Source organism: Sminthopsis crassicaudata, chromosome 3 (genome assembly GCF_048593235.1).
Source record: "Sminthopsis crassicaudata isolate SCR6 chromosome 3, ASM4859323v1, whole genome shotgun sequence".
In the NCBI taxonomy this organism is placed as follows: domain Eukaryota; kingdom Metazoa; phylum Chordata; class Mammalia; order Dasyuromorphia; family Dasyuridae; genus Sminthopsis; species Sminthopsis crassicaudata.
In genome coordinates, this window is record NC_133619.1 from 221,086,059 (window position 1) to 221,107,526 (window position 21,468).

At 35.8% G+C, this 21,468-nt stretch overlaps 1 protein-coding gene and 1 pseudogene across 5 annotated transcripts; both read right to left on the minus strand.

Moving 5' to 3' along the window:
• Positions 1-10,829: 10,829 nt before the first annotated feature.
• Positions 10,830-19,793, minus strand: HCCS (holocytochrome c synthase). Of its 5 annotated transcripts, none has more exons than XM_074300015.1 (7): positions 19,727-19,793; positions 18,605-18,750; positions 17,478-17,629; positions 16,613-16,761; positions 15,248-15,367; positions 13,642-13,728; positions 10,830-11,106 (listed from the first exon to the last, which is right to left on the minus strand). In XM_074300015.1, the coding sequence occupies exons 2-7, from the start codon at positions 18,714-18,716 to the stop codon at positions 10,908-10,910; spliced, it is 819 nt and encodes a 272-aa protein (XP_074156116.1). In that variant the 5' UTR covers positions 18,717-18,750; positions 19,727-19,793; the 3' UTR covers positions 10,830-10,907. The 5 variants fall into 5 exon arrangements, with proteins under 5 accessions (XP_074156116.1, XP_074156119.1, XP_074156115.1 ...); XM_074300018.1 differs by having other exon boundaries at positions 18,605-18,728; positions 19,727-19,772; XM_074300014.1 differs by having other exon boundaries at positions 19,507-19,742.
• LOC141561049 (small ribosomal subunit protein uS14-like) lies at positions 17,740-18,191 on the minus strand (annotated as a pseudogene).
• Positions 19,794-21,468: the final 1,675 nt, after the last annotated feature.

The following is a 21,468-nucleotide window of genomic DNA, read 5'->3' on the forward strand; positions in this document are numbered from 1 at the left end:
AAAACCATTTGGTATTGGCTAAGAAATAGACTAGTTGATCAGTGGAATACATTAGGTTCACAGGACAAGATAGTGAACAACTGTAGCTCTTTAACCTGGTGCTCTTTAACCTGGCTCCTTAGCCTGGGGTATCCAAGCTGATGGATAGCCGAGAGAGGTAAGAAGTTTGGTAGTGAACACGTGGGTCTTCAGACCAGGTGTTCACTAGGGAACTAACAAGTCAGGGCATCAAGTCAGGCATTATGTGAGTAGGTATAATAAAGTCTTTTAAGTTTACATGTGGCTGTTCTTGAGTGCGCTACCGGTTATTAAACTACTATTCAAGAAATTGTGGCCAGAGACCTTTGAAGGCCTCAGAGGAGGCCTCTACCTGTGGCCAGGTAGAGTTGACACTGCAAAGGTCAGTGGTCAGAGGTGCTCTGTTGGGCCTAGGACAGACTAGTAATTGTTATTGCCAGGAGAGCATGTTACAAATGACAAACCCAAAGATTCCAACTTTTGGGATAAGAATGCATTATTTGACAAAAACTGTTGGGAAAACTGTAAATTAGTATGGCAGAAATTAGGCATGGACCCACAGTTAATACCATATACAAAGATAAGATCAAAATGGGTCTATGATTTAGGCATAAAGAACGAGATCATAAATAAATTAGAGGAATATAGGACAGTTTACCTTTCAGACCTGTAGAAGAGGAATAAATTTATGATTATAGAAAAACTAGAGATCATTATTGATCACAAAATAGAAAATTTTGATTACATCAAATTAAAAAGCTTTTGTACAAACAAAACTAATGCAAACAAGATTAGAAGAGAAGTAACAAACTGGGAAAATATTTTTACACTTAAAGGTTCTAATAAAGGCCTCATTTCCAAAACATATAGAGAACTGACTCTAATTTATAATAAATCTAGCCATTCTCCAATTGATAAATGGTCAAAGGATATGAACAGACAATTTTCAGGTGATGAAATTGAAACTATTTCCACTCATATGAAAGAGTGTTCCAAATCACTGTTGATCAGAGAAATGCAAATAAGATAACTCTGAGATACTACTACACACCTGTCAGATTGGCTAGAATGACAGGGAAAGATAATGCAGAATATTGGAGGGGATATGGGAAAACAGGGACACTGATACATTGTTGGTGGAATTGTGAATACATCCAGCCATTCTGGAGAATGATTTGAAACTATGCTCAAAAAGTTATCAAACTGTGCATACCCTTTGATCCAGCAGTGCTACTACTGGGCTTACATCCCAAAGAGATCTTAAAGAAGGGAAAGGGACCTGTATGTGCCAAAATGTTTGTGGCAGCCCTTTTTGTAGTGGCTAGAAACTGGAAAATGAACGGATGCCCATCAATTGGAAAATAGTTGGGTAAATTATGGTATATGAATGTTGTGGAATATTATTGCTCTGTAAGAAATGACCAGCAGGAGGAATACAGAGAGGCTTGGAGAGACTTACATCAACTGATGCTGAGTGAAATGAGCAGAACTAGGAGATCATTATACACTTCAACAACGATACTGTATGAGGATGTATTCTGATGGAAGTGGATATCTTCAACAAAGAGAAGATCTAATTCAGTTCCAATTTATGGTCAGAATCAGCTATAATCAGAGAAAGAACATTGGGAAATGAGTATAAATGTTTGTATTTTTGTTTTTCTTCCCTTGTTATTTTTACCTTCTGAATCCAATTCCTCCTGTGCAACAAGAAATTCAGTTCTGCACACATATATTGTATCTAGGATATACTATAACTACAGGGGTTCTCAAACTAAGGCCCTGTGAGCCAGATGCGGCCTGCTGAGGACGTTTATGTGGCCCACGGGGTTATGGCAAATGGGCTGAGGGGCAGAGACAGAGTGTGAGTTTTTGTTTTTACTATAGTCCGGCCTCCAACAGTCTGAAGGACAGTGAATTGCCCCCTCTTTGTTAATATAATGGTATATTTAGAGAACCCCAGAAATTCTACTAAAAAGCTATGAGAAATAATTCACAACTTTAGCAAAGTTGTAGGATACAAAATAAACCCACATAAGTCATCAGCATTCTTATATATATCACCAACAAAATCCAACAGTTAGAGCTACAAAGAGAAATTCCATTTAAAGTAACTACCGATAGTATAAAATATTGGGGAATCTATCTGCCAAGGGAAAACCAGAAACTATATGAGCAAAACTACAAAACACTTTCCACACAAATTAAGTCTGATCTAACCAATTGGAAAAATATTTTTTTAACCAATTGGATAGGGCAAGAAAATATAATAAAAATGACAATTCTATCTAATCTATTTATTTAATGCTATACCAATCAGACTCCTAAAAAACTATTTTAATAACCTGGAAAAAATAAGAACAAAGTTCATATAGAAAAACAAAAGGTCAAGAATTTCAAGGGAATTAATGAAAAAAAAAAAAAAAATCAAATGAAGGTGGCCTAGCTGTACCAGATCTAAAATTATATTATAAAGCAGTGGTTACCAAAACCATTTGGTATTGGCTAAGAAATAGGCTAATTGATCAGTAGAATAGGTTACATTCAAAGGACAAAACAGTCAATAACTTTAATAATCTAGTGTTTGACAAACCCAAGGACCCCAGCTTTTGGGATAAGAACTCAATGTTTGACAAAAATTGCTGGGAAAATTGGAAATTAGTATGACAGAAACTAGGCATTGACCCACACTTAACACCATACACCAAGATAAGGTCAAAATGGCTTCATGATTTAGGCATAAAGAATGAGATTATAAATAAATTAGAGGAACATAGGATAGTTTACCTCTCAGTCCTGTGGAAGAGGAAGGAATTTATGACCAATGAAGAACTAGAGATCATTATTGATCACAAAATAGAAAATTTTGATTTTATCAAATTGAAAAGTTTTTGTACAAACAAAACTAATGCAGACAAGATTAGAAGGGAAGCAATAAACTGGGAAAACATTTTTATAGTCAAAGGTTCTGATAAAGGCCTCATTTCCAAAATATACAGAGAATTGACTCAATAAGAAATCAAGCCGTTTTTCAACTGATAAATGGTCAAAGGATATGAATAGACAATTCTTAGATGAAGAAATTGAAACTATTTCTAGCCATATGAAAAAAATGCTCCAAGTCATTATTAATCAGAGAAATGCAAATTAAGACAACTCTGAGATACCACTACACACTTGTCAGATTGGCTAGAATGACAGGGAAAGATAATGCAGAATATTGGAGGGGATATGGGAAAACAGGGACACTGATACATTGTTGGTGGAATTGTGAATACATCCAGCCATTCTAGAGAATGATTTGCAACTATGCTCAAAAAGTTATCAAATTGTACATACCCTTTGATTCAGCTGCGTTGCTACTGGGTTTGTATCCCAAAGAGATTTTAAAGAAGGGAAAAGGACCTGTATGTGCAAGAATGTTTGTGGCAGCCCTCTTTGTAGTGGCCAGTAACTGGAAACTGAGTAGATCCCCATCAATTGGAGAATGGCTGAATAAATTGTGGTATATGAATATTGTGGAATATTATTGTTCTGTAAGAAATGACCAACAGGATGATTTCAGAAAGGCTTGGATAGAGTTATATGAATTGATGCTGAGTGAAATGAGCAAAATCAGGAGATCATTGTATACTTCAACAACAATACTATATGATGATCAATTCTGATGGACGTGAACATCTTCAACAATGAGATAAACTAAATTGTTCCAATAGAGCAGTAATGAATTGAACCAGTTATGCCCAGAGAAAGAACTCTGGGAGATGACTATGAACCACTACATTTTTGTCTGCCTGCATTTTTTATTTCCTTCACAGGCTAATTGTACACTATTTCAAAGTCTGATTCTTTTTGTATAGCAAAATAACTGAAAATTTATTTATACTGTATTTAATATATTGTATTTAATTTATACTTTAACATAAGTAACATGTATTGGTCAACCTGCCATGTGAAGGAGGGGGCGGGGTAGGAGGGGAAAAATTGGAACAAAAGGCTTGGCAATTTTCAATGCTGTAAAACTACTCATGCATATATCTTGTAGATAAAAAGTTATAATTAAAAAAAAAAAAAGAATTTATGTAACTCAGTAACAGCAAGATTATGCAATGATCAACTGTGATGGACTTGGCTCTTTCAAGCAATGTGTTGATTCAAGACAATTCCCATAACCCTTGTCAGCTCAAAGTAGCTAAGAGGAGATTGTTACCCCTTTTCCCACATGCATTTGGAGGTGACTGCTTGAGGGAGGAATGAAGAGGGAACACCGAACTTGGGAAAAAACTTGAAGAAATCTTTAATTCTGCCTCAAGAGACTCTGCCCCAAGTCTTTTTTTCTTAAATGAATTTAAGTTTTAACTGCTTGAGGGGGGAATGATGTAGATTGTGCTCCCTTTAAGAAACTAATCCTTTCAGGGAATGGTGTGGGTTGTGCTCCCTTTGGGAAACTAATCCTTTCAGATGGATTTATTCCTTTTCTGATTCCCAGCCCCTCCTAGCTGATGCATTATTAATTCAAGAAGCTAGGCCCTTTGATTCACAAATCCTGTCAAAAGCACCCTTTTGAATTCCAATAGAAGATCCAGGCTCTCCCAGCCCCCATTTATCTGAGCCAACTTGGGACACTACCCACAGGCCTTTTAGCTATAAAAGAGCCAAACTGGAGCTCTTTCTTTGTAGAGGTTCCTAACATGGCAGCCTTACGCCTGGCTGCTAAGGATCTCTGTCCACTGGAATCCTATTCTGATGCCCTTTTATCTCTACCTTCACCTTTTATTAACTAGACTTTAACTTTACTTCCAAACCCCATACTAAACCTCCTTTATCAATCTAGGTTTTTGGGTCTGTAAATTCCTTTACAGGGGACTTTGAGCTGTCCACTAACCTCATTTAACTCCCTCTCCTTGCACCGAATCCAAAGGGGTTGCAAGAGAGCTGTTTGACTCCCTGTGCCCCAAACCTATCACTAGACCTAATTTCATTTAGTTACCCCAATTCTAAACCTCATCAGCTGGAGACATCCTGACAAGAGCTCATTGGGAACCAAGGAGAGAGATAGGCCTCTATAAAAGCTAGCAGGACCCCAGGAAAAGATTCAAGACTTTGAAGGAAGACACAATAAAGCATCTGGATTTTAACTCCTAGCTGGATTTTGGGATTATTGAACTGAACTAAAACTAAGGCTGCCTCCAGAAGCTCCCCAAGAAACCTGCTCCTAGAGAACAATTACATTTTAGAGAAACAGAACACTACAGTGGTCAGGGAGTTAAATGAAGTCTAGTGGCAGGTTTGGGATTCAGGGAGTCAAATGGAGCTCCCCTGCAACCCCTGAGAATTTGGCGCAAGGGTAGGGAGTTAAATGAGGTCTAGTGGTGGCACAAGAATTCTTTGTAAAGGAATTTACAGACCCAAAAACCTAGATTGATAAAAGAGGTTTATTTTGGGGATTGGAAGTAAGAAGTCTAGTTAAGGAAATAGGTGAGAGTAAAGAAACACTGGAAACAGTATTCCAGTGGGCAGAAACTCCTTGGAATGCCAAGCATGTTTGGAACCTCTGCAGAGGGGATTTTAGTTTTATAGTGAGAGATTTAGTTAAAGGGGGCCTATGGGTGGAGAACCATGTTTGGTTCCTCAATGGGTTTCAGCTAGGGCTAGAATTTGTTTGGTGAGGGTTGGGAAACCCAAGCAGATCATTAGTCGATGGGGGCTGGAACAGCCCAAGTTGGCTCAGATTCAATGGGGGCTGGAACAAACCCAGATCTCCTATTGGAATTCAAAAGAGGTGCTTTTGACCAGGATGAATCCTGGTCCTAGCTTCTTGAATTGATAATGTATCAGTCAGGCTGGGAGTAATCTGCACAAATCAATTTGAAAGGATCACATATCAGTTTCTTAAAGGGACCACAACCCACTTCATTCTCAACAGTTCACAGATGTGAGAGCTGAAACAGAATTGGACAGGTAATTGGGGCCACCCTCGCATTTCAAAGCTGAAGAAACTGATACCACCAAGGTGAAGTCATATGTCCAAGTAACAGAGGCACAATTTGATCCCAGGTCCCATGATTTTTCATTGCCTTTTTCACGTTTACTTAATTTAACAGAATTAATTTTTCCCAAATTTTTCCCATATACAAGCATCAAATGATGGAGAAACACAGTAATAAATAGTAATTCACTTTTTTTCTTTCACTTAGGGTTGAGTGATAATCAAAAAATGAATATAGTTAAACACGAGTAAATGGATTATGTAAAATAAGATGAGAGAAAGTATTATCAACTAATTATTTGGGGAGCTTCAGATTTCCCCCTTTTTCTATTATCCTCACTTCCAGATCTCAGTCTCTGAAGCTGAGCTTTTCTCTCTCTATACAATCCCATTCAACCTAACAAGTCTAAGGGAAGTTCTATTCAGGGTGAAAATAGATCTTTTTGTTTAGATTGCCAAAATTTGGGGGTACTCTCATTGTAGAGATAGTCTCCATTCAAGAGTGACAGGAAGTCACTGTCAGCTCCAGAAGTGAGAAATACATTTTAAAAACAAATTTAGTCAAAACATGAAAGCTCATTAAAAAATTTAATTTTTATTAAGTGCTTAACCAATTTATAACAACATACTTAGCACTTTAAAGTTTTCAAGAAATTTTATATACATTAGTTTTATTTTATTTTGAAATTTTGACATTTTTCCCATTACATTAAAAACTTTTTTTTACATGTTTTTAAAATTTTTGAGTTCTAGGTTCTCTACATGTGAAATTATGCAAAATAGTTCCAATAGCCAAGTTGTGGAAAAAAAAAAAAAACATTGATCTCCCACCCTAATGAAAATAAAAACCCTCAAGAAAAATTGAATTAAAAAAAAGATAGAGAAAGAAAATGCTTCAATCTGTATTCAGACACAATAAGTTCCTTATCCAGGTATGAACAGGATTTTTCATCATAAATCTTTCAGAGTGGTTATGAATAATTGCACTGAGAACAGCAAAGTCATTTACAGCTGGTCATCCAAAAACATTGCTATTATTTTGTATACAATACATTTTACTTTGCTTGAATTCAAGGACTTTTCATATTTGTGGTTTGTTTTTTGTTTTTTTCCTGAAAGCATCCTATTCATCACTTCCCATAAAACAATAACATTCCATCACAGACACATATCATGATTTATTGAGCCATTCTCCAATTGAGGGTATCCCCTTAATTTCCAATTTTTTTGCCCTGAGAAGAGAGCTGCTATGAATTTTGTTTATATATATAGGTCATTTTCCTAATTTTTTTCCTAATCTCTTTTGGAGTTCATACCTAGTAGGTGGGTCAAAGGCTATACAGGAATTTATAGCCCTTTGGGCACAGATCATATCTTTTGATCATTTATCAATTGAGGCATGGCTCTTTTTTTTTTATAAATTTCATAAATATAAATTTTGATCTTTTTATAAACTATAACTTTTGTTTATATTATACATAGAATTCCCTGTTTGAGAATTGAAGCCTTATCAGAAAAACTTGCTTTGAAATTTTTTTACAATTACCCATTCTTCTCCTAGTTTCCTGCAGGATAAAATAGATTTCTATATCTCTGTTGATTATATATGTTATTTCCTCTTGAAGTCAATTTTGATGAGAGTGAATCTTAATTCACTCACCCTCTCTTCCTCTCCATTGTAAAAAGATTTTTGCCTTTTTTTTTCTTTATGGCAGATAATTTGCCCCATTTCATTTCCCCTTTTCCCTTTTTCCTAGTACATTCCTCTCACCCCTTAATTTCATCATTTTAAAAAAAGATATTATCCCTTCATATTCAACCCACACCTATGCCCTATATAAACTCCTGTCGTAATGATAAACTTCTAATGAATACAAGTATACTCCTCCCATGTTGGAATGTAATCAGATAAACCTTATATCACTTTCCTAATTAAGTAATGCTTCTCCATAGTTTTGTATTTGGAAAATAAACATTTTCATTCAGCTTTGGTCTTTTCACCATGAATGCTTAGAAATCCTCTATTTCATTGAATATCCATTTTTTCCTCTGAAGGATTATACTCAGTTTTGTCAGGTAGGTGATTCTTGCTTGTAACCCTAGCTCCATTTCTCTCTAAAATATCATATTCCAAGGCCGCCAGTCCTTTAATGGAGAAACTGCTAAATCTTGTATTATTGTGATTGTGGCTCCACTATACTTGAATTGTTTCTCAATGCTTGCAATATTTTCTCCTTGACCTAGGAATTCTGGAATTTGGCTATAATATTCCTAGGAGTTTTCATTTTAGGATCTTTTAGGAGATGATTGGTGAATTCTTTCAATTTCTATTTTACCCTCTGGTTCTAGAATGTAAGGACAATTTGAAAGATGATGTCTCAGCTTTTTTTTTTTTTTTTGGTTATGACTTTTAGGTAGACCAATTTTTAAATTCTCCTGGATCTATTTTCCAAGGCAGTTGTTTTTCCAATGACATAGTTCACTTTTTTCCCCGTTTTTTTCTTTGCTTTATTGTCTTGATTTCTCATAAAATCATTAGCTTCCACTTGCTCAATTCTATTTTTTAAGGAATTATTTTCCTTAGCGAGCTTTTGTACCTTCTTTCCTAATTGGCCAATTTTGCTTTAAGGCATTCTTCTCTTTCATTAGCTTCTTGTATATATATATTTTTTTTTGGTATGTTTGTTTTGTTTTGTTTTTGCTGAGGCAACTGGGATTAAGTGACTTGCCCAGGGTCACACAGCCAGGAAGTGTTAAGTGTCTGAGGTCAAATTTGAACTCAGGTCCTCCTGACTTCAGGGCTAGTGCTCTAACCATTGTGCTACCTAGCTGCCCCTGTATTTACTTTTAAACAACTTTCAAGTCTTAATTTTTCCTTTATTTCTTACTTGGTTTTCAAAGTCCCTTTTGAGCTCTTCCATAGTCTGAGCCCAATTCTCATTTTTTGGAAGGGCTTTGGATGTAGTACCTTTGATTTTATCTTCTGAGTGTTTTTTAATACTCATCAGCATAACTTCCAATGATCAAAAATGTTTTTATTGTCTGCTCATTTTCCTAGCCTATTACTTGACTTTTAATTGTTAAAACAGGGCTGTTTCCAGGCTGGAGGGTGCATTGTCCCAAGCTTCAGGGGTTTTGTGCAACTAGCACTCTTTTCTGCCCTGGAGTTAGAAGAGTGTCCCTGCCCTATTATAAGATCTAGTGTAAGGCAAGAGAGATCAGCTTTGCTGCCACTGGGGTTGGGGCTGCACACAAGACTCCCATATTGTTGCTACAGACCTTTTCTGTTGATCTTCTAAGTCCTCCCTCATGTCCCGGGGCCAAGAGGTTCAGAAACCTCCAGTGTTGTTCCTGGCTCAGAGGTCCCACCTTGCCGACTGCTAGGGTCCAGGCCAAGTAGGCCTGCATTGGGATTACATGCTGGGCTCCCCTTGGTTCAGACCTTTCAATTCCTCTTTGGTGTTTCTGAGCTGAAAAGTCTGGAATCCACTAATAGTGCTGCTGATTCTGAGGTCAGTCTAGGGCCAAGTCCAGGGCTGATTCCAGGTTACGCTGATGCTGGACTGGCTGGACTCTCACCCTGGTATCACAGACATTTTTGGCTGACCTAAGTCACTTTCAGCTGGAAAATGTTCTACTCCATCTTTTGGGTGTTCTGATGCTTCAAAGAGTCATCATTTAAAGAATTTTGCAGCTGTTTGGGGGAGAGATTGGGCAAGTTCCTGCCATCTTCACCCTGCCTCCACATTATCTAATTTTAGCTTCACAACACCCCTATCTCTGGACCTGTGATTTCAACCCAGAGGGGAACACAGTATAAAAACTTCTTCCAAAGATGCAAAATAGCAGTTTCTCTGTAATATCAGTTTTAAAGACTTGTCTGAAGTACTAAGGTTAGGTAATACACCCATGGTCACATAGCTAGTATGGCTTAGAAATAGAAATAGGTTGAACAAGCTCTTTATGCTGTCAATTCACCACACTGCCTGATATCAAGTATTACTAACTTTTTCAACTGACCAAATTAAAAAAAAAAAAATCTTGCTAGAACAAAGTTCATTACTACTTTTATTTCTTTATGAAGCAAAATCTTGAATTATCTTAAAGAAATAAAAATCTTCACCAAACCAGTCTGAACATGATCAAAAAATTTAATGTTTTGTGTGTCTAATGTGTAAGTAAAAACCATGCCTATTAAACTTGTCTTAAAGGGAGTTCTTCATATTTTAGTAAGTCATGCTTTTAACAGTCTGAAAAAGTCATCTCCAGCCTTAAAACGTTATCTGTCAAATTTCAAAGTTAGTATATTATACTAGAAACTGTTTTAAAATGGTCCATAAGATTTGCCTGTTTTATTATGGTCCATATGATTTCTATCACCAAACCATTTTATAATTCAAATCACTTTAAAACAAAGTTCAACCTAAATGAAAATGCATTAGTCCAAAACTGATTTAACTATATCAAATATTATACTAGTATATTCTTAATATTCAGCCATCATTATGCTATATTTTATCTTCAAAAAATTGCCTGTCATATAAAAGCTTATGTTTATTTCCTAAGCAATTAATATAGCATCGTTTTGTTTCCATACACCTACTTCAAAGTTCTTAAAAGTCAAGGATTTTATATAATCACATCAATTTTACAATGCAATCTGTGAGATATTGAAGTCACAATGGAAACCAAGATGAGGGAAATTCAAATTGGATAGCAGAAATCTTACATAATTTGTGTCATTGCAAGGTAGCATATGAGTTCATAAAAGAATTATGGATTCATAAACATTATGGATTTAAATCACACACCAAACCAGCAATTTAACATTAAATTGAGAAAATAGTTTAATGTGTCTCTTTAAAGGAAATAAGTTTTCTTTTTTGAAATAAAACAATGGTTATGAAGTCCAGCGCCACCATGCCACTTTCATTCTGTCCCAAACAGCTGTAAGAGAATCAAAAGCAGGACGGACGTCCAGGATGGTAAACTGATAGTCCTTATTTACTTCTCCACCATCATAATAGTCAATAACATATCTAACTTCTGTTCCACAACGATTAACAATCCAGTCATGTCTGTCAAAAGGTAATTCATATCTGAAATGAAAACATGCTAGTCAGTACAGGCTCTGTATGATCAATTAAGTAGTTAAGTATTTATAACACTTACATTGTCCTCAAGGAATTTACCAACTATTTGCAGAAATAAAACACAGAAAGCAGAGAACCATATAATAGCAAGTAAACAGAAGTGGAGAGATATTAAATGCAATGTAGGCAGTAGCTGTCAGAGGAAGGTGATCTCATGGAAGAATTGAGACTACAACTTGACCATGCCTATTAAACATGAATTTAGGTCAGATGGAAAAGTAAGAAAATATTACAGGAAAAAATACCAGCCGGAAAAAAAAAAAGTAAAGTATATGGGAATAAGGTACAATATTTTTAAGTCTAATGAAATGAGACCAGCTTCACTGGATTAATGAGATTACTAGAACTGATGTTGGATAGATAGGGTAGGACCAAATTATCAAGGACCTTGAAAGCCAGGCAGGAGAAAATGGACTTGACATGTTGTTGAGCAGTGAACTAACAGTGAGAACAGGTTTTATATACTTTAGACAGACAAGGGTACAGAGAATAGAATGGAGATAGAAAAGCGAGATAGGTAAGAGACTGCTATGATAATTCAGGTATTAATTAAGAGCCTGAAAAAATCCAAGTGGTAGAAGTGACGAGGACCAAAATCAAAAAATGTTTCTTGCTACTCCTGAAAAAACTAGCAGGAGTCAATTTTAGGAAAAAAGATGCAGATTTTTATCTTGGTCTTGTAAGCCTGACATGTTAAGTGAAAAAGTTGTACAGACAACTGGAAATATGTGAATGGAGATAAAGTTAGGGCACAAAATGTAAATATATGAATCATATTCATAAGTCATACTCAAATGTGAGTAAATCCCCTGAGTAGGAAATGAAAAAGACAAAGAAACCTGTGAAGAAAGTTTGGGGGTTCAAGATATCACCCATGGTTAAGATGCAGAAAATATAAGAGCAATATTATCCTAATAATTTTAAAACCAAATATTTGACAAACAATCCTAGCCAAAGTCCTCTACTTTAATATTCAACTCCAAAGTAACAACTTCACTGTCTAATTCAAGAACTTTTTCCACATATAATGGCCCTTGTCTTCGCAATAACAGATAATCTTAGCAATTCTCTCTTCCTCCTAAGAAACACAGAAAACAAACTGATTATCAGGACTCAGTCATTTAATCCCCATACCTGACAGCATTTCCTTTATAACATTTTTAACCAATAGAGCATTTGGCTTGTTTAAAGATCTCTGAAGATGAAGAATGTACTTCTTTGTGACAATTTTAATTAAAGATATTGCTTAAATCAAATTCGTATCAGTTTCTTTTTATTCTCTCTTCTACTTATGCTGCTGAAATCTCTTTACCTTTTCTATTTGTCTCATTACTCCTTTTTCATATCTCCTAAACTTGGAAAACAGACCAAAATGTGCTTAGCCCTCTTATTTTTTCATTATGCACTTTCATAACTTCTATGACTTCGAAATTTCCAGCCCTAGCTCTAAACTCTTGTGAAAAGCTTAAGTTTCACATTTCCATATTTCTATCAAAATTTCTCTCCATATCTGCAAGTCGACATGCTTCAAACTATTCTCACCATCTAATTCAAGATCTCACGCCTCACACTCTTTATTGATCCTCCTGCCTCCAAACTTTCCCAACCCAATTTCTCTCTAGTTATGAAAATCTCAACTATATAGGTTTTATTACCTTGCTCAAAAACCTTGTGTGGCTTAGCCAAATTAATACTGTATAAACTCCTTGGCCTGAAATTCAAAGCCTTCTATGATATAACCCCAACTTATTCTATAGTCTTACTATTAATATAGTCCTCTACATGCAGTTTATCTTTCAGCCAAGTGAGGTTACTTACCCACCTGTTACTCTTCTACCTACTACATTTGTCTTTCCTTATGCCATCTCTAGTTATAGGAAATTAAATCTTCTACCACAGCCACCTACTGAAATCTTTCCATGTCTCTGGTGTTTAGTTTCGGTAGCACTTTCTAAGTGAAGTTTCTCCCAATCATCTCAAGATGACCTTTAGTAAACTGCTATACCTATCCTAAGGGCATAATAAATATCTGTTGAAAATAATTAGGATAGATTGGTCTCATTTATAGATCAAATTCAACACAGCTAATATAGATAAAATGTGCTAAACTATTTTTTTTTAATGAAGGAGCCAATCCTGAACATATATTCAATACATACAATATACTATACAAGTTAATTAAGACTTCTGAACTTTTGTACAAGAAACTGATCAATAATTGCTAATTAATATACATTTTTATATATCCCAGGACAAGGCAGTCTTTACAAAAGGGAGTAAAACATACAGTGTACAGAAAGAATATGTACATTTGAACAGATATTAAGGTTTCAAAAGACAGAACTCAAGCAATAACGTCCTATCCTTTTTAAAAACAAAAAAATAAATAAATTTCAGTTCACATTTTATAATATTCTGGGTAAATTTCAGAACCATATGCAGACTTAAAACTATTAAAAGAATTTCTGGATTGTAACCTACCCCATCCACGAGCGAATTCTGGCTCTTGGTGAATAGTCCTTAGCTTTACCTCCAAATCGGATCAGTGTTGGCCCACATGGACACTCACTGCAAATACAAATAAAATGACAACCAATTAAAATATGTCCTTAACTTGTAAAAATATAATGTAATATTTGTAGACAATATTTTACAATAAGAATTTCTACAAATGCTAGCCACTAACAACAACATCATCACAATCCTTTTAAAGTCCCTCCCCATTCTTAATCTAAGATTCTAAAAACTAAATAATATAATGAAAGTATAGGGAAATCTATGAAGATTAACTTTTTTTTCCTTTTCAAATCACTCCTAAGGGCAGAAAATATAAATTCTCTAAAGTGGTAAAGAATTAATTATGACTAGAAATGGTCTGAGAAAAATCAAAATTGTTCTAGGAAGTAAGGTTCAAGAAATATAGATTTTTAGAAATACAAAGTTAGGCATGCATAAGAAGACTGCATAAGGTGAAGACAAAAAATATTCAGTAAATTATGCAACTTTATCTTTTAACTACTGCAATGAAGAAAATATGGCTGAATTTTGATGCTTCCCTTTGCTTGTGTGCTAGGAAGAAGGAAGAATCCAAAGTATAACAGAATTCAAAAAATATGTCCTATCCATTATCCAATGCTTGCTTATTTATCTTAAGTCTTGGCTTTGTCCTTTTTCTTTTTTCATTGAAAACTGGATGATTAAGGAACTGAAAAATAAAATTCAAAGTTCCTCCTAGTAATTCTAAAGCATGCAATAACTACTTTTTAAATGTCTGTTGAATAATAATGACAATTTTGCAAGTAAATTAATACTTATTAACCATCAATATGGATAAGGCATACAAAATCAAGGGAGACAACAGGCCCATATAGGAAAACAGAAAGTGACCTTGAAGGAACATACAAGAAGCCTGGAGTGGTAGGTGAAAACCAAGTTGTAAAGGACTTTGACTTCCAAAAAGAGAATTTTATGTTTCTTTAAGAAGAGGAGGTAGCTAGAATTTGTGGAGAAATAATGTGTGTACATGGTCAGACCTGTATTTGGCAATTGTATGCAAAGAAGAAAGGCTTGATATAGGAAGAACAGAAAGTACAATTGGATAGGAAGTCAAAATAATTGGCTAAAAGTGAGTTTGGGTTATCTATTATTTTTATGTCATCTATTCCTGCCCCATATTAATAATGAAATTAGCAGATTATACTTTAAGATTATTATGATTATACTATCTGAAACAGAAACATTCAAATTCCAAAGAGGGGCAGCTGAAGGGTATAGTAGACAAGAATACTTGAAGACTTGAATTCAGCCTCAAATACTTAATAGCTGCATGAACCTGGGTAATCACTTCACTTCTGTCTCAATTTAGTTGTAAAATGGAGATAACAATAGTAACTTTCCCCCTTCCAGGGGTCTTGTGAGAATCAAAATAAGCCAATATTTATAAAATGCAGAGTGCAATACCTGGCATATATTAAGTGTCTAATAAATGTTTATTCTCACTTTCCTTTCCTAATGGCAATTTACAAATGGTGCAAATCCGAGAAAGTGCTCATAAGATTCATTAAAAGTTTGTCATTCGCGTACTTACGTGGCATGAAGAGCTTCCCACTTCAAAATCTCCTTCCAAGCTTGTTCATTATTTTGATTGTGAATCTTAATAATATTATACATATCTTTCTGACTAATGTCATCATCTTTCCACTTCCATCTAGTTAAAAAAAAAAAAAAAAAAGGTATTTTGTAGAAATATTGATTACTTTAAAATCTGCTATAACATAAACCGGTGCACATTTTTAATAATACGCAATATACACACAAGCAATTAAGCTAATTTGGTCCCATGCTTTGATTCTTAGGCATTTTCATACTGTACAGTTGAAGAATACATAATGAATATTTACAAACAAGCCCAAATTTATTCAATATATTAGCTGAAAGGAAATTGTTTCATATTTTTTATAAGTTTTGTACACACAAATATATATTTAATAAGCTACTAAATATTAGTGAGTTAACAAAAAAACAAAACAAAAAAAACAAAACAAAACAAAAAAACCCAAAAACCCCAACTCTTTCAAAACATTACCAAATGTTAAGTAAGAATACCTATTTCATGGATAGAATTTATTAATGTTCCTATTTTTTTTCAAGTATTTTATATGAAAACAAGGAATTCTTCCTTCACTATGGCAGGATTCATACATATTTTTATAAGTCATGGTTAAAGAAAGCGATAAATTTTAGAAATTAAGTTTTCAAGTATTTACTACTTATTTAGGGTAATTCTATATCATAAATCTTTTTAAACTAAGGTTTTGCTACTTTATTATATGAATAACACACAGGAGTTAGCAAGAAAAGTTTTAACAATTAAGAGGAAAGACAAATTCCCCAGAGGAACTCACAATCAAGGGGAAGAAGTCATTAAAGAGATGAAGCCAACAAGTGGGAAGTATATTTGGAGGCTAAATCCATGGAGAAGTGTAGCAGATTAACCCCAAAAAACAAACCTTAAAAGGGATTTAGCTTTAACAAGAAGAAAGACAATGGGGAGATGTGAGTATCCCAAGGCTAGCTCAAAATTAACCAGAAGGAAGAAGCCATTTAAGGGAAAATGTTGTGGTTTATTCCAAGAAAAGGCCTTAAAGAGAAAATCTACATGATGATCAGACTTCATTGTTTCCCCATTCTTCAACTGTTAAAGAAAGAAATCTTTTGAAAAGTAGGCCAGGAGGAGCAGCTAGGTGGTACAGTGTATAGAGAACCAGCCCTGAAGTCAGAAGGACCTGAGTTTAAATCTCATCTCAGACACTTACTGGGTGTCTTAACTGTGTGACCCTGGGCAAGTCACTTAACCCCAATTGCCTAAAGGGAAAAAAAGTGGGGCAGGAAATCTGTTTTTAAAATTAAACTCACATTAAAATTACATCTCACACTAACATTATTTACCTACCCTTTTCTTAACATGGCATTCCAAAACATCTGTTCAGAAGGGTAAACCCACTTTTTATCTGAACCTGCCCTGGGAATTGATGATTCTTCCCTAACAGTTGACAATGCAAATGGTTGACCAGGAGATGGAGTCTGATTAGGTGGCGGCATCTAAACAAAATAATGAGATTGCTGAGATTTTTTAAACATTGGGAAAGTTCTGATACAAAAATAGTTATAAACATAAAGATCAACTGCTAAATTACTAAAATTATAGTATGACCCCTTTTTTAGTCATATACATTCATATAAACTCATTCTTTATATTGACCAACTTCTCACACTAAAATTTTCCAATACTTCATATTCAATAATAATTATATATTTTAAACCCAAGAAAATCAAACATAAATTATTTTTCCCCAATAGTTATTTCTTCCATATTATATACAGTTGCTAAATTTCCTGGTTTAAAATGTCAAATTATAAACTAATATTTTTTTTTAAAAAAAGATATAAGACATACAAGCAACTATGAAATATTATAAGACAAATATTTGTAATTCAAATTAGTTAACATTTTTGACTTAAAGATTAAATTCAAATTCTTCAGAGTCTGAGCTCACAGATATGTACATTTTCTCTACTGATGCTGTCTGCAACTTATCCATGCCAGCATGTTTGCCTTCAGACCACGTCCTCTAACCAATTTTTACAGGGATCCTAACTTTGCTTTCCATAGGCAACGGCTATCTCTTGTTATCGCTTTGTTACCATGTCTTAAAACAGAACAGATAATTTAACTTTAGAATCCCCAAATGTTATATGCAATTTCTTGTATGGGAAACTCACATAAATCCTATTTTAATTATTAGTATCAAACATACCATGTTTGAAGGATTTATATTATCTTTATTTTGAGAGGCAGCTGATGACATAGGACATTCCACATATTCATATGCTCGCTCTTGATGTGCAGGTACTGAATTAGATTGACTTTCACAAGTTTTGTCAGAGGAATTTGTATTTACTGGACAACCTGAAATTTTTTAAAAATGCAAAAAAATCATCATAAATGATGACAATCTTAGTACTCATTACAGCAACATACTTATCTTTTTTTTTTTTTTTTGAGGTTTGACCTTTTTAAATTATATGTAAATTAACATAGTGTGCACAATAGGATCCATCTTTTAAGTGGGTAGATCAACTCCAAAGTCCAGTAAAATGGAAGTCATTGAAGCGAGATCCATAAATATTTAGTCCAACTTGATAAAGCCAAAGTCTTTCCCGTACTGGCGGAAACACTGGCGGCACATATTCAGGCCGTACTAGCGGATTAGGCCATGCCAGTTGGAACAGATGCGGCAAGATCGGGAACCTTGGCCGAATCTGCGAGGGTGGCTCCAGTAGAGCTGCTGATGACCCATGGCACCACCAGCAAAGACCCGATAGACAAAAGGAAAGAAACAGTCCATGCATGCAACATACTTATCTTAATCTGGGACTAGAGTTAGGTAGTGCTGGGAGAATCAAAGCTCTCTATAAAGGTCCAGAGCAGGAGGAGAGTATATTTTTTAAATGAATTTAAGACTAAAAACAATAGCAGAGTCAGAATGGATATTAAAGACCATCATTCGATGCAAAGCTTGACAGCTCTGGTGCGCTAATGCTCAAATTTCAGGAGTCAACAATTTATTATATACTTCAAAGTCACACATTTTAATTTTTAAAAACAAAAATCAGAACTAAGGAAAAAGGAGGACTTTATTGCAAATCAATCCCCAAACTGCTAAACTTATTTATACGACTGCGTATTTTTAGTCAATGGAGAAGGGTTACTAACTTCCTAGTATGTATGTGAGAGAGTGATAGTATCCAAGGAAAAGTGAGCAGATCCTGAGGGGCCTGCACAAACTTTCATTCTGTTTTGTTCTGTTCTTTCAGGTTGGACAAAAAGGGACTTTTGATGTGCTCCATTTATGCTTCCGTATTTTCTTAAACAAGGAGTTACCTTTTTCTTTTTTTTCGTGCATCGGGCATCCTGAAGGTGGAGAAGCTGCTTGGGGCTCTGAAGCAGTGGGGGCCTGCACTGCAACAGCAGGAGTGGATGCCGACATACCCATCTTCTGAATCACCTTTTGAAAAACAATTCTACATCTGTTTAAAACAAACAAAAACAAAAAAACAACCCTGACAAAACTTCCCATGGATGTCCTTCAAACGATTCCTTTTTCTGCCACAATCCATCCTATATAAAACCTGAGTTGTCAGAACAGTAAAGATCTCAATATGGGCCATATCGTTGGAAGATGGAAGTAATTTTCTACAGGTCTTCCCCACCCGACCTTCATAAGGTAGTAGTTATGTCCCCGTTATCAGGCAAAACCAAGTAACTGCAAGTAGTGAAAAGACATCAATAGTGGACGGGAGGCTCCGGATTCAATCCACATTCTATCTAGTAATTAACAATAGCTGTGTGATCCTGGAGAAGTCATATAGTCTGGGTGTCAGTTTCCTCATCTGCACAGTGGGGGCGGAGGTTGGTCCTAGGATGTGGTGAAGCACAAGGGGTTGGGGCAGAGAGAGGCCTTTGAGAAGGACACTAAGAAAGGGATAACCTTCGGGATGAGAGGGAAAAGCGGGCGGAGGACGCCGAAGTCCGCACACTCCGGTCAAGGAGCCAAGGGAAGCGGGGGCCAGGAGAAGGGAATCTGTTCTGACTCCCCCCGACTGAGGGCTTGTCACAGAGCACCGACAGATGGATGGTCACCAAGGAAAGAAAAGTGGCGCTAGGAACGCGAAAAGAGGGCAGGAGAGACTGAGGGAGGGGTCGGGGAGAGAGGGGGGGGGGAGGAAAGGGGTTCGGCGCTTCCGGAGACCCTTCCTGGAGCCGAACGCGCCGCTCTCACCCACCTGTCCCGGGCCTAGTGGGCCGTAGGAGCTGGAGCCTAATGTCCCTCTTGACCCTGAGCCCGCTCCCGTGCTCTTCCTTCCCTCCTCCTGCTTTTCCCCGGCGTCGCAGGCCCCGCCTTTCCCCTCCTTACCTCCTCCCACCTCTCCCCGCCCACTCGAGCCCCGAAAGCCAAGACTCTCGGGCAGAACTAGCCTCTGCAGTCGCCTCTTCCTCCCTCACCTCCAGCTCTTCAGCCTATTCGCGCTTCCTCCTTTCGTCGACTTACTTCCTCTTCTCGAGGCGGGACTTCCGGTCTCTAGAGGGCCGGGGAAACGGCCTAGCGAGGGGAGAGGGAGGCAGGGCTGAATTTAGCCACGCCCCTTTCCTCCTACAGCTTTCTCCCTCGTTTGAAAGCACCTTGAAGTTTCCACTTTTCCGGGCGCTCCTGGCTGTGTGGGAAAGCTGCGGGCTGTTTGCTTTTTGGCAAAGGAAAAAAAAAAGAAAGCAGAAAAGAAAGATCAATCCTAGTAATAGATGGATCCAGTTCTTAAAATCCCATCTCATTAGGTTGGAATTAGAATAGTTACTCTTTCTGTGTCCAGACACTAAGTAAACCCTGGGGCTACGAGGGAGGTCCTGTAAGGCTGACCCTCCAGTCAAAGAGCTTAGTGTCTAACAGTGAAGACAAGTAAATGACTATATAAACAATTATGTGCAATTTACATAGGGGATAAATTGGAAATAGCTAATTAAATAGATGAAATAAATAGAGGGCACTAGAATCAAGGAATTCTTTTTAGAATATACAGATAAATTATAGAAAATTTTAAACATTTTTAATATCGAGAGGGCACTAGAATCAAGGAATTCTTTTTAGAATATACAGATAAATTATAGAAAATTTTAAACATTTTTTATATCGAGAGGGCACTAGAATCAAGGAATTCTTTTTAGAATATACAGATAAATTATAGAAAATTTTAAAATATTTTTATTTTCCCTCGTTCTATTTAAAACATTTGTTTACATTTATTTTTAAAACTGAGAGGTAGACTATTCTCTGTTTCTCTAATCTATTTATGATCTCATTCTTTATGCCTAAATCATGGACCCATTTTGATCTTATCTTGGTATATGGTGTTAAGTGTGGATCCATATCTAATTTCTGCCATATTAATTTCCAGTTTTCCCAACAGTTTCTTCCGAATAATGAATTTTTGTCCCTAATGTTGGTATCTTTGGGTTTGTCAAAGATTAGATTGCTATAGATGGACCCTTTTTTGTCCTTTGTATCTAATCTGTTCCACTGATCTACCGGTCTATTTCTTAGCCAATACCAAACGGTTTTGGTGACTGCTGCTATATAATATAGCTTTAGATCAGGTACACTTAGACCACCTTCCTCTGAGTTTTTTTTTCATTAGTTCCCTTGCAATTCTCGACCTTTTATGCTTCCATATGAATTTTGTTGTTACTTTTTCTAGGTCATTGAAATAGTTTCTTGGGAGTCTGATTGGTATAGCACTAAATAAATAGATTAGTTTGGGGAGTATTGTCATCTTTATTATATTCGCTCGGCCTATCCAAAAGCACTGAATGTCTTTCCAATTATTTAAATCTGACTTTATTTTTGTGGCAAGTGTTTTGTAATTTTTCTCATATAATTCCTGACTATTCTTTGGTAGATGGATTCCCAAATACTTTATACTCTCAACATTTGTTTGGAATGGAATTTCTCTTTGTATCTCTTGCTACAAAACTTTCTTTTATGAAAATAACAGAATGCATTTTCTGGAATTTGAATTGCTCAAAAGACAACAAGATACCACCAAATATTATAAAAGGGTAGGACTAAACTCAATAAAATGGCAGAGAGGAACAAGCAAGAAAAGGAATTGATGTTTCCAAAGAAAAGAGTGGGAAGATAACTCTGCATCTTCACTATTTCTACAGAAGAGACCTCCTGTTAAGAAACCTTTGAT

Bases quoted from the DNA above. Each gene is read 5' to 3' on its own strand.
- HCCS (XM_074300015.1), bottom strand. From the start codon at position 18,716: ATGGGTATGTCGGCATCCACTCCTGCTGTTGCAGTGCAGGCCCCCACT. The intron at 13,729-15,247 runs GTAAGTACGCGA...TTGTATTTGCAG, and splicing joins TGGGAAGCTCTTCATGCCAC to TGAGTGTCCATGTGGGCCAA. The intron at 11,107-13,641 runs GTAGGTTACAAT...TTTTCATTTCAG, and splicing joins AGAATTCGCTCGTGGATGGG to ATATGAATTACCTTTTGACA.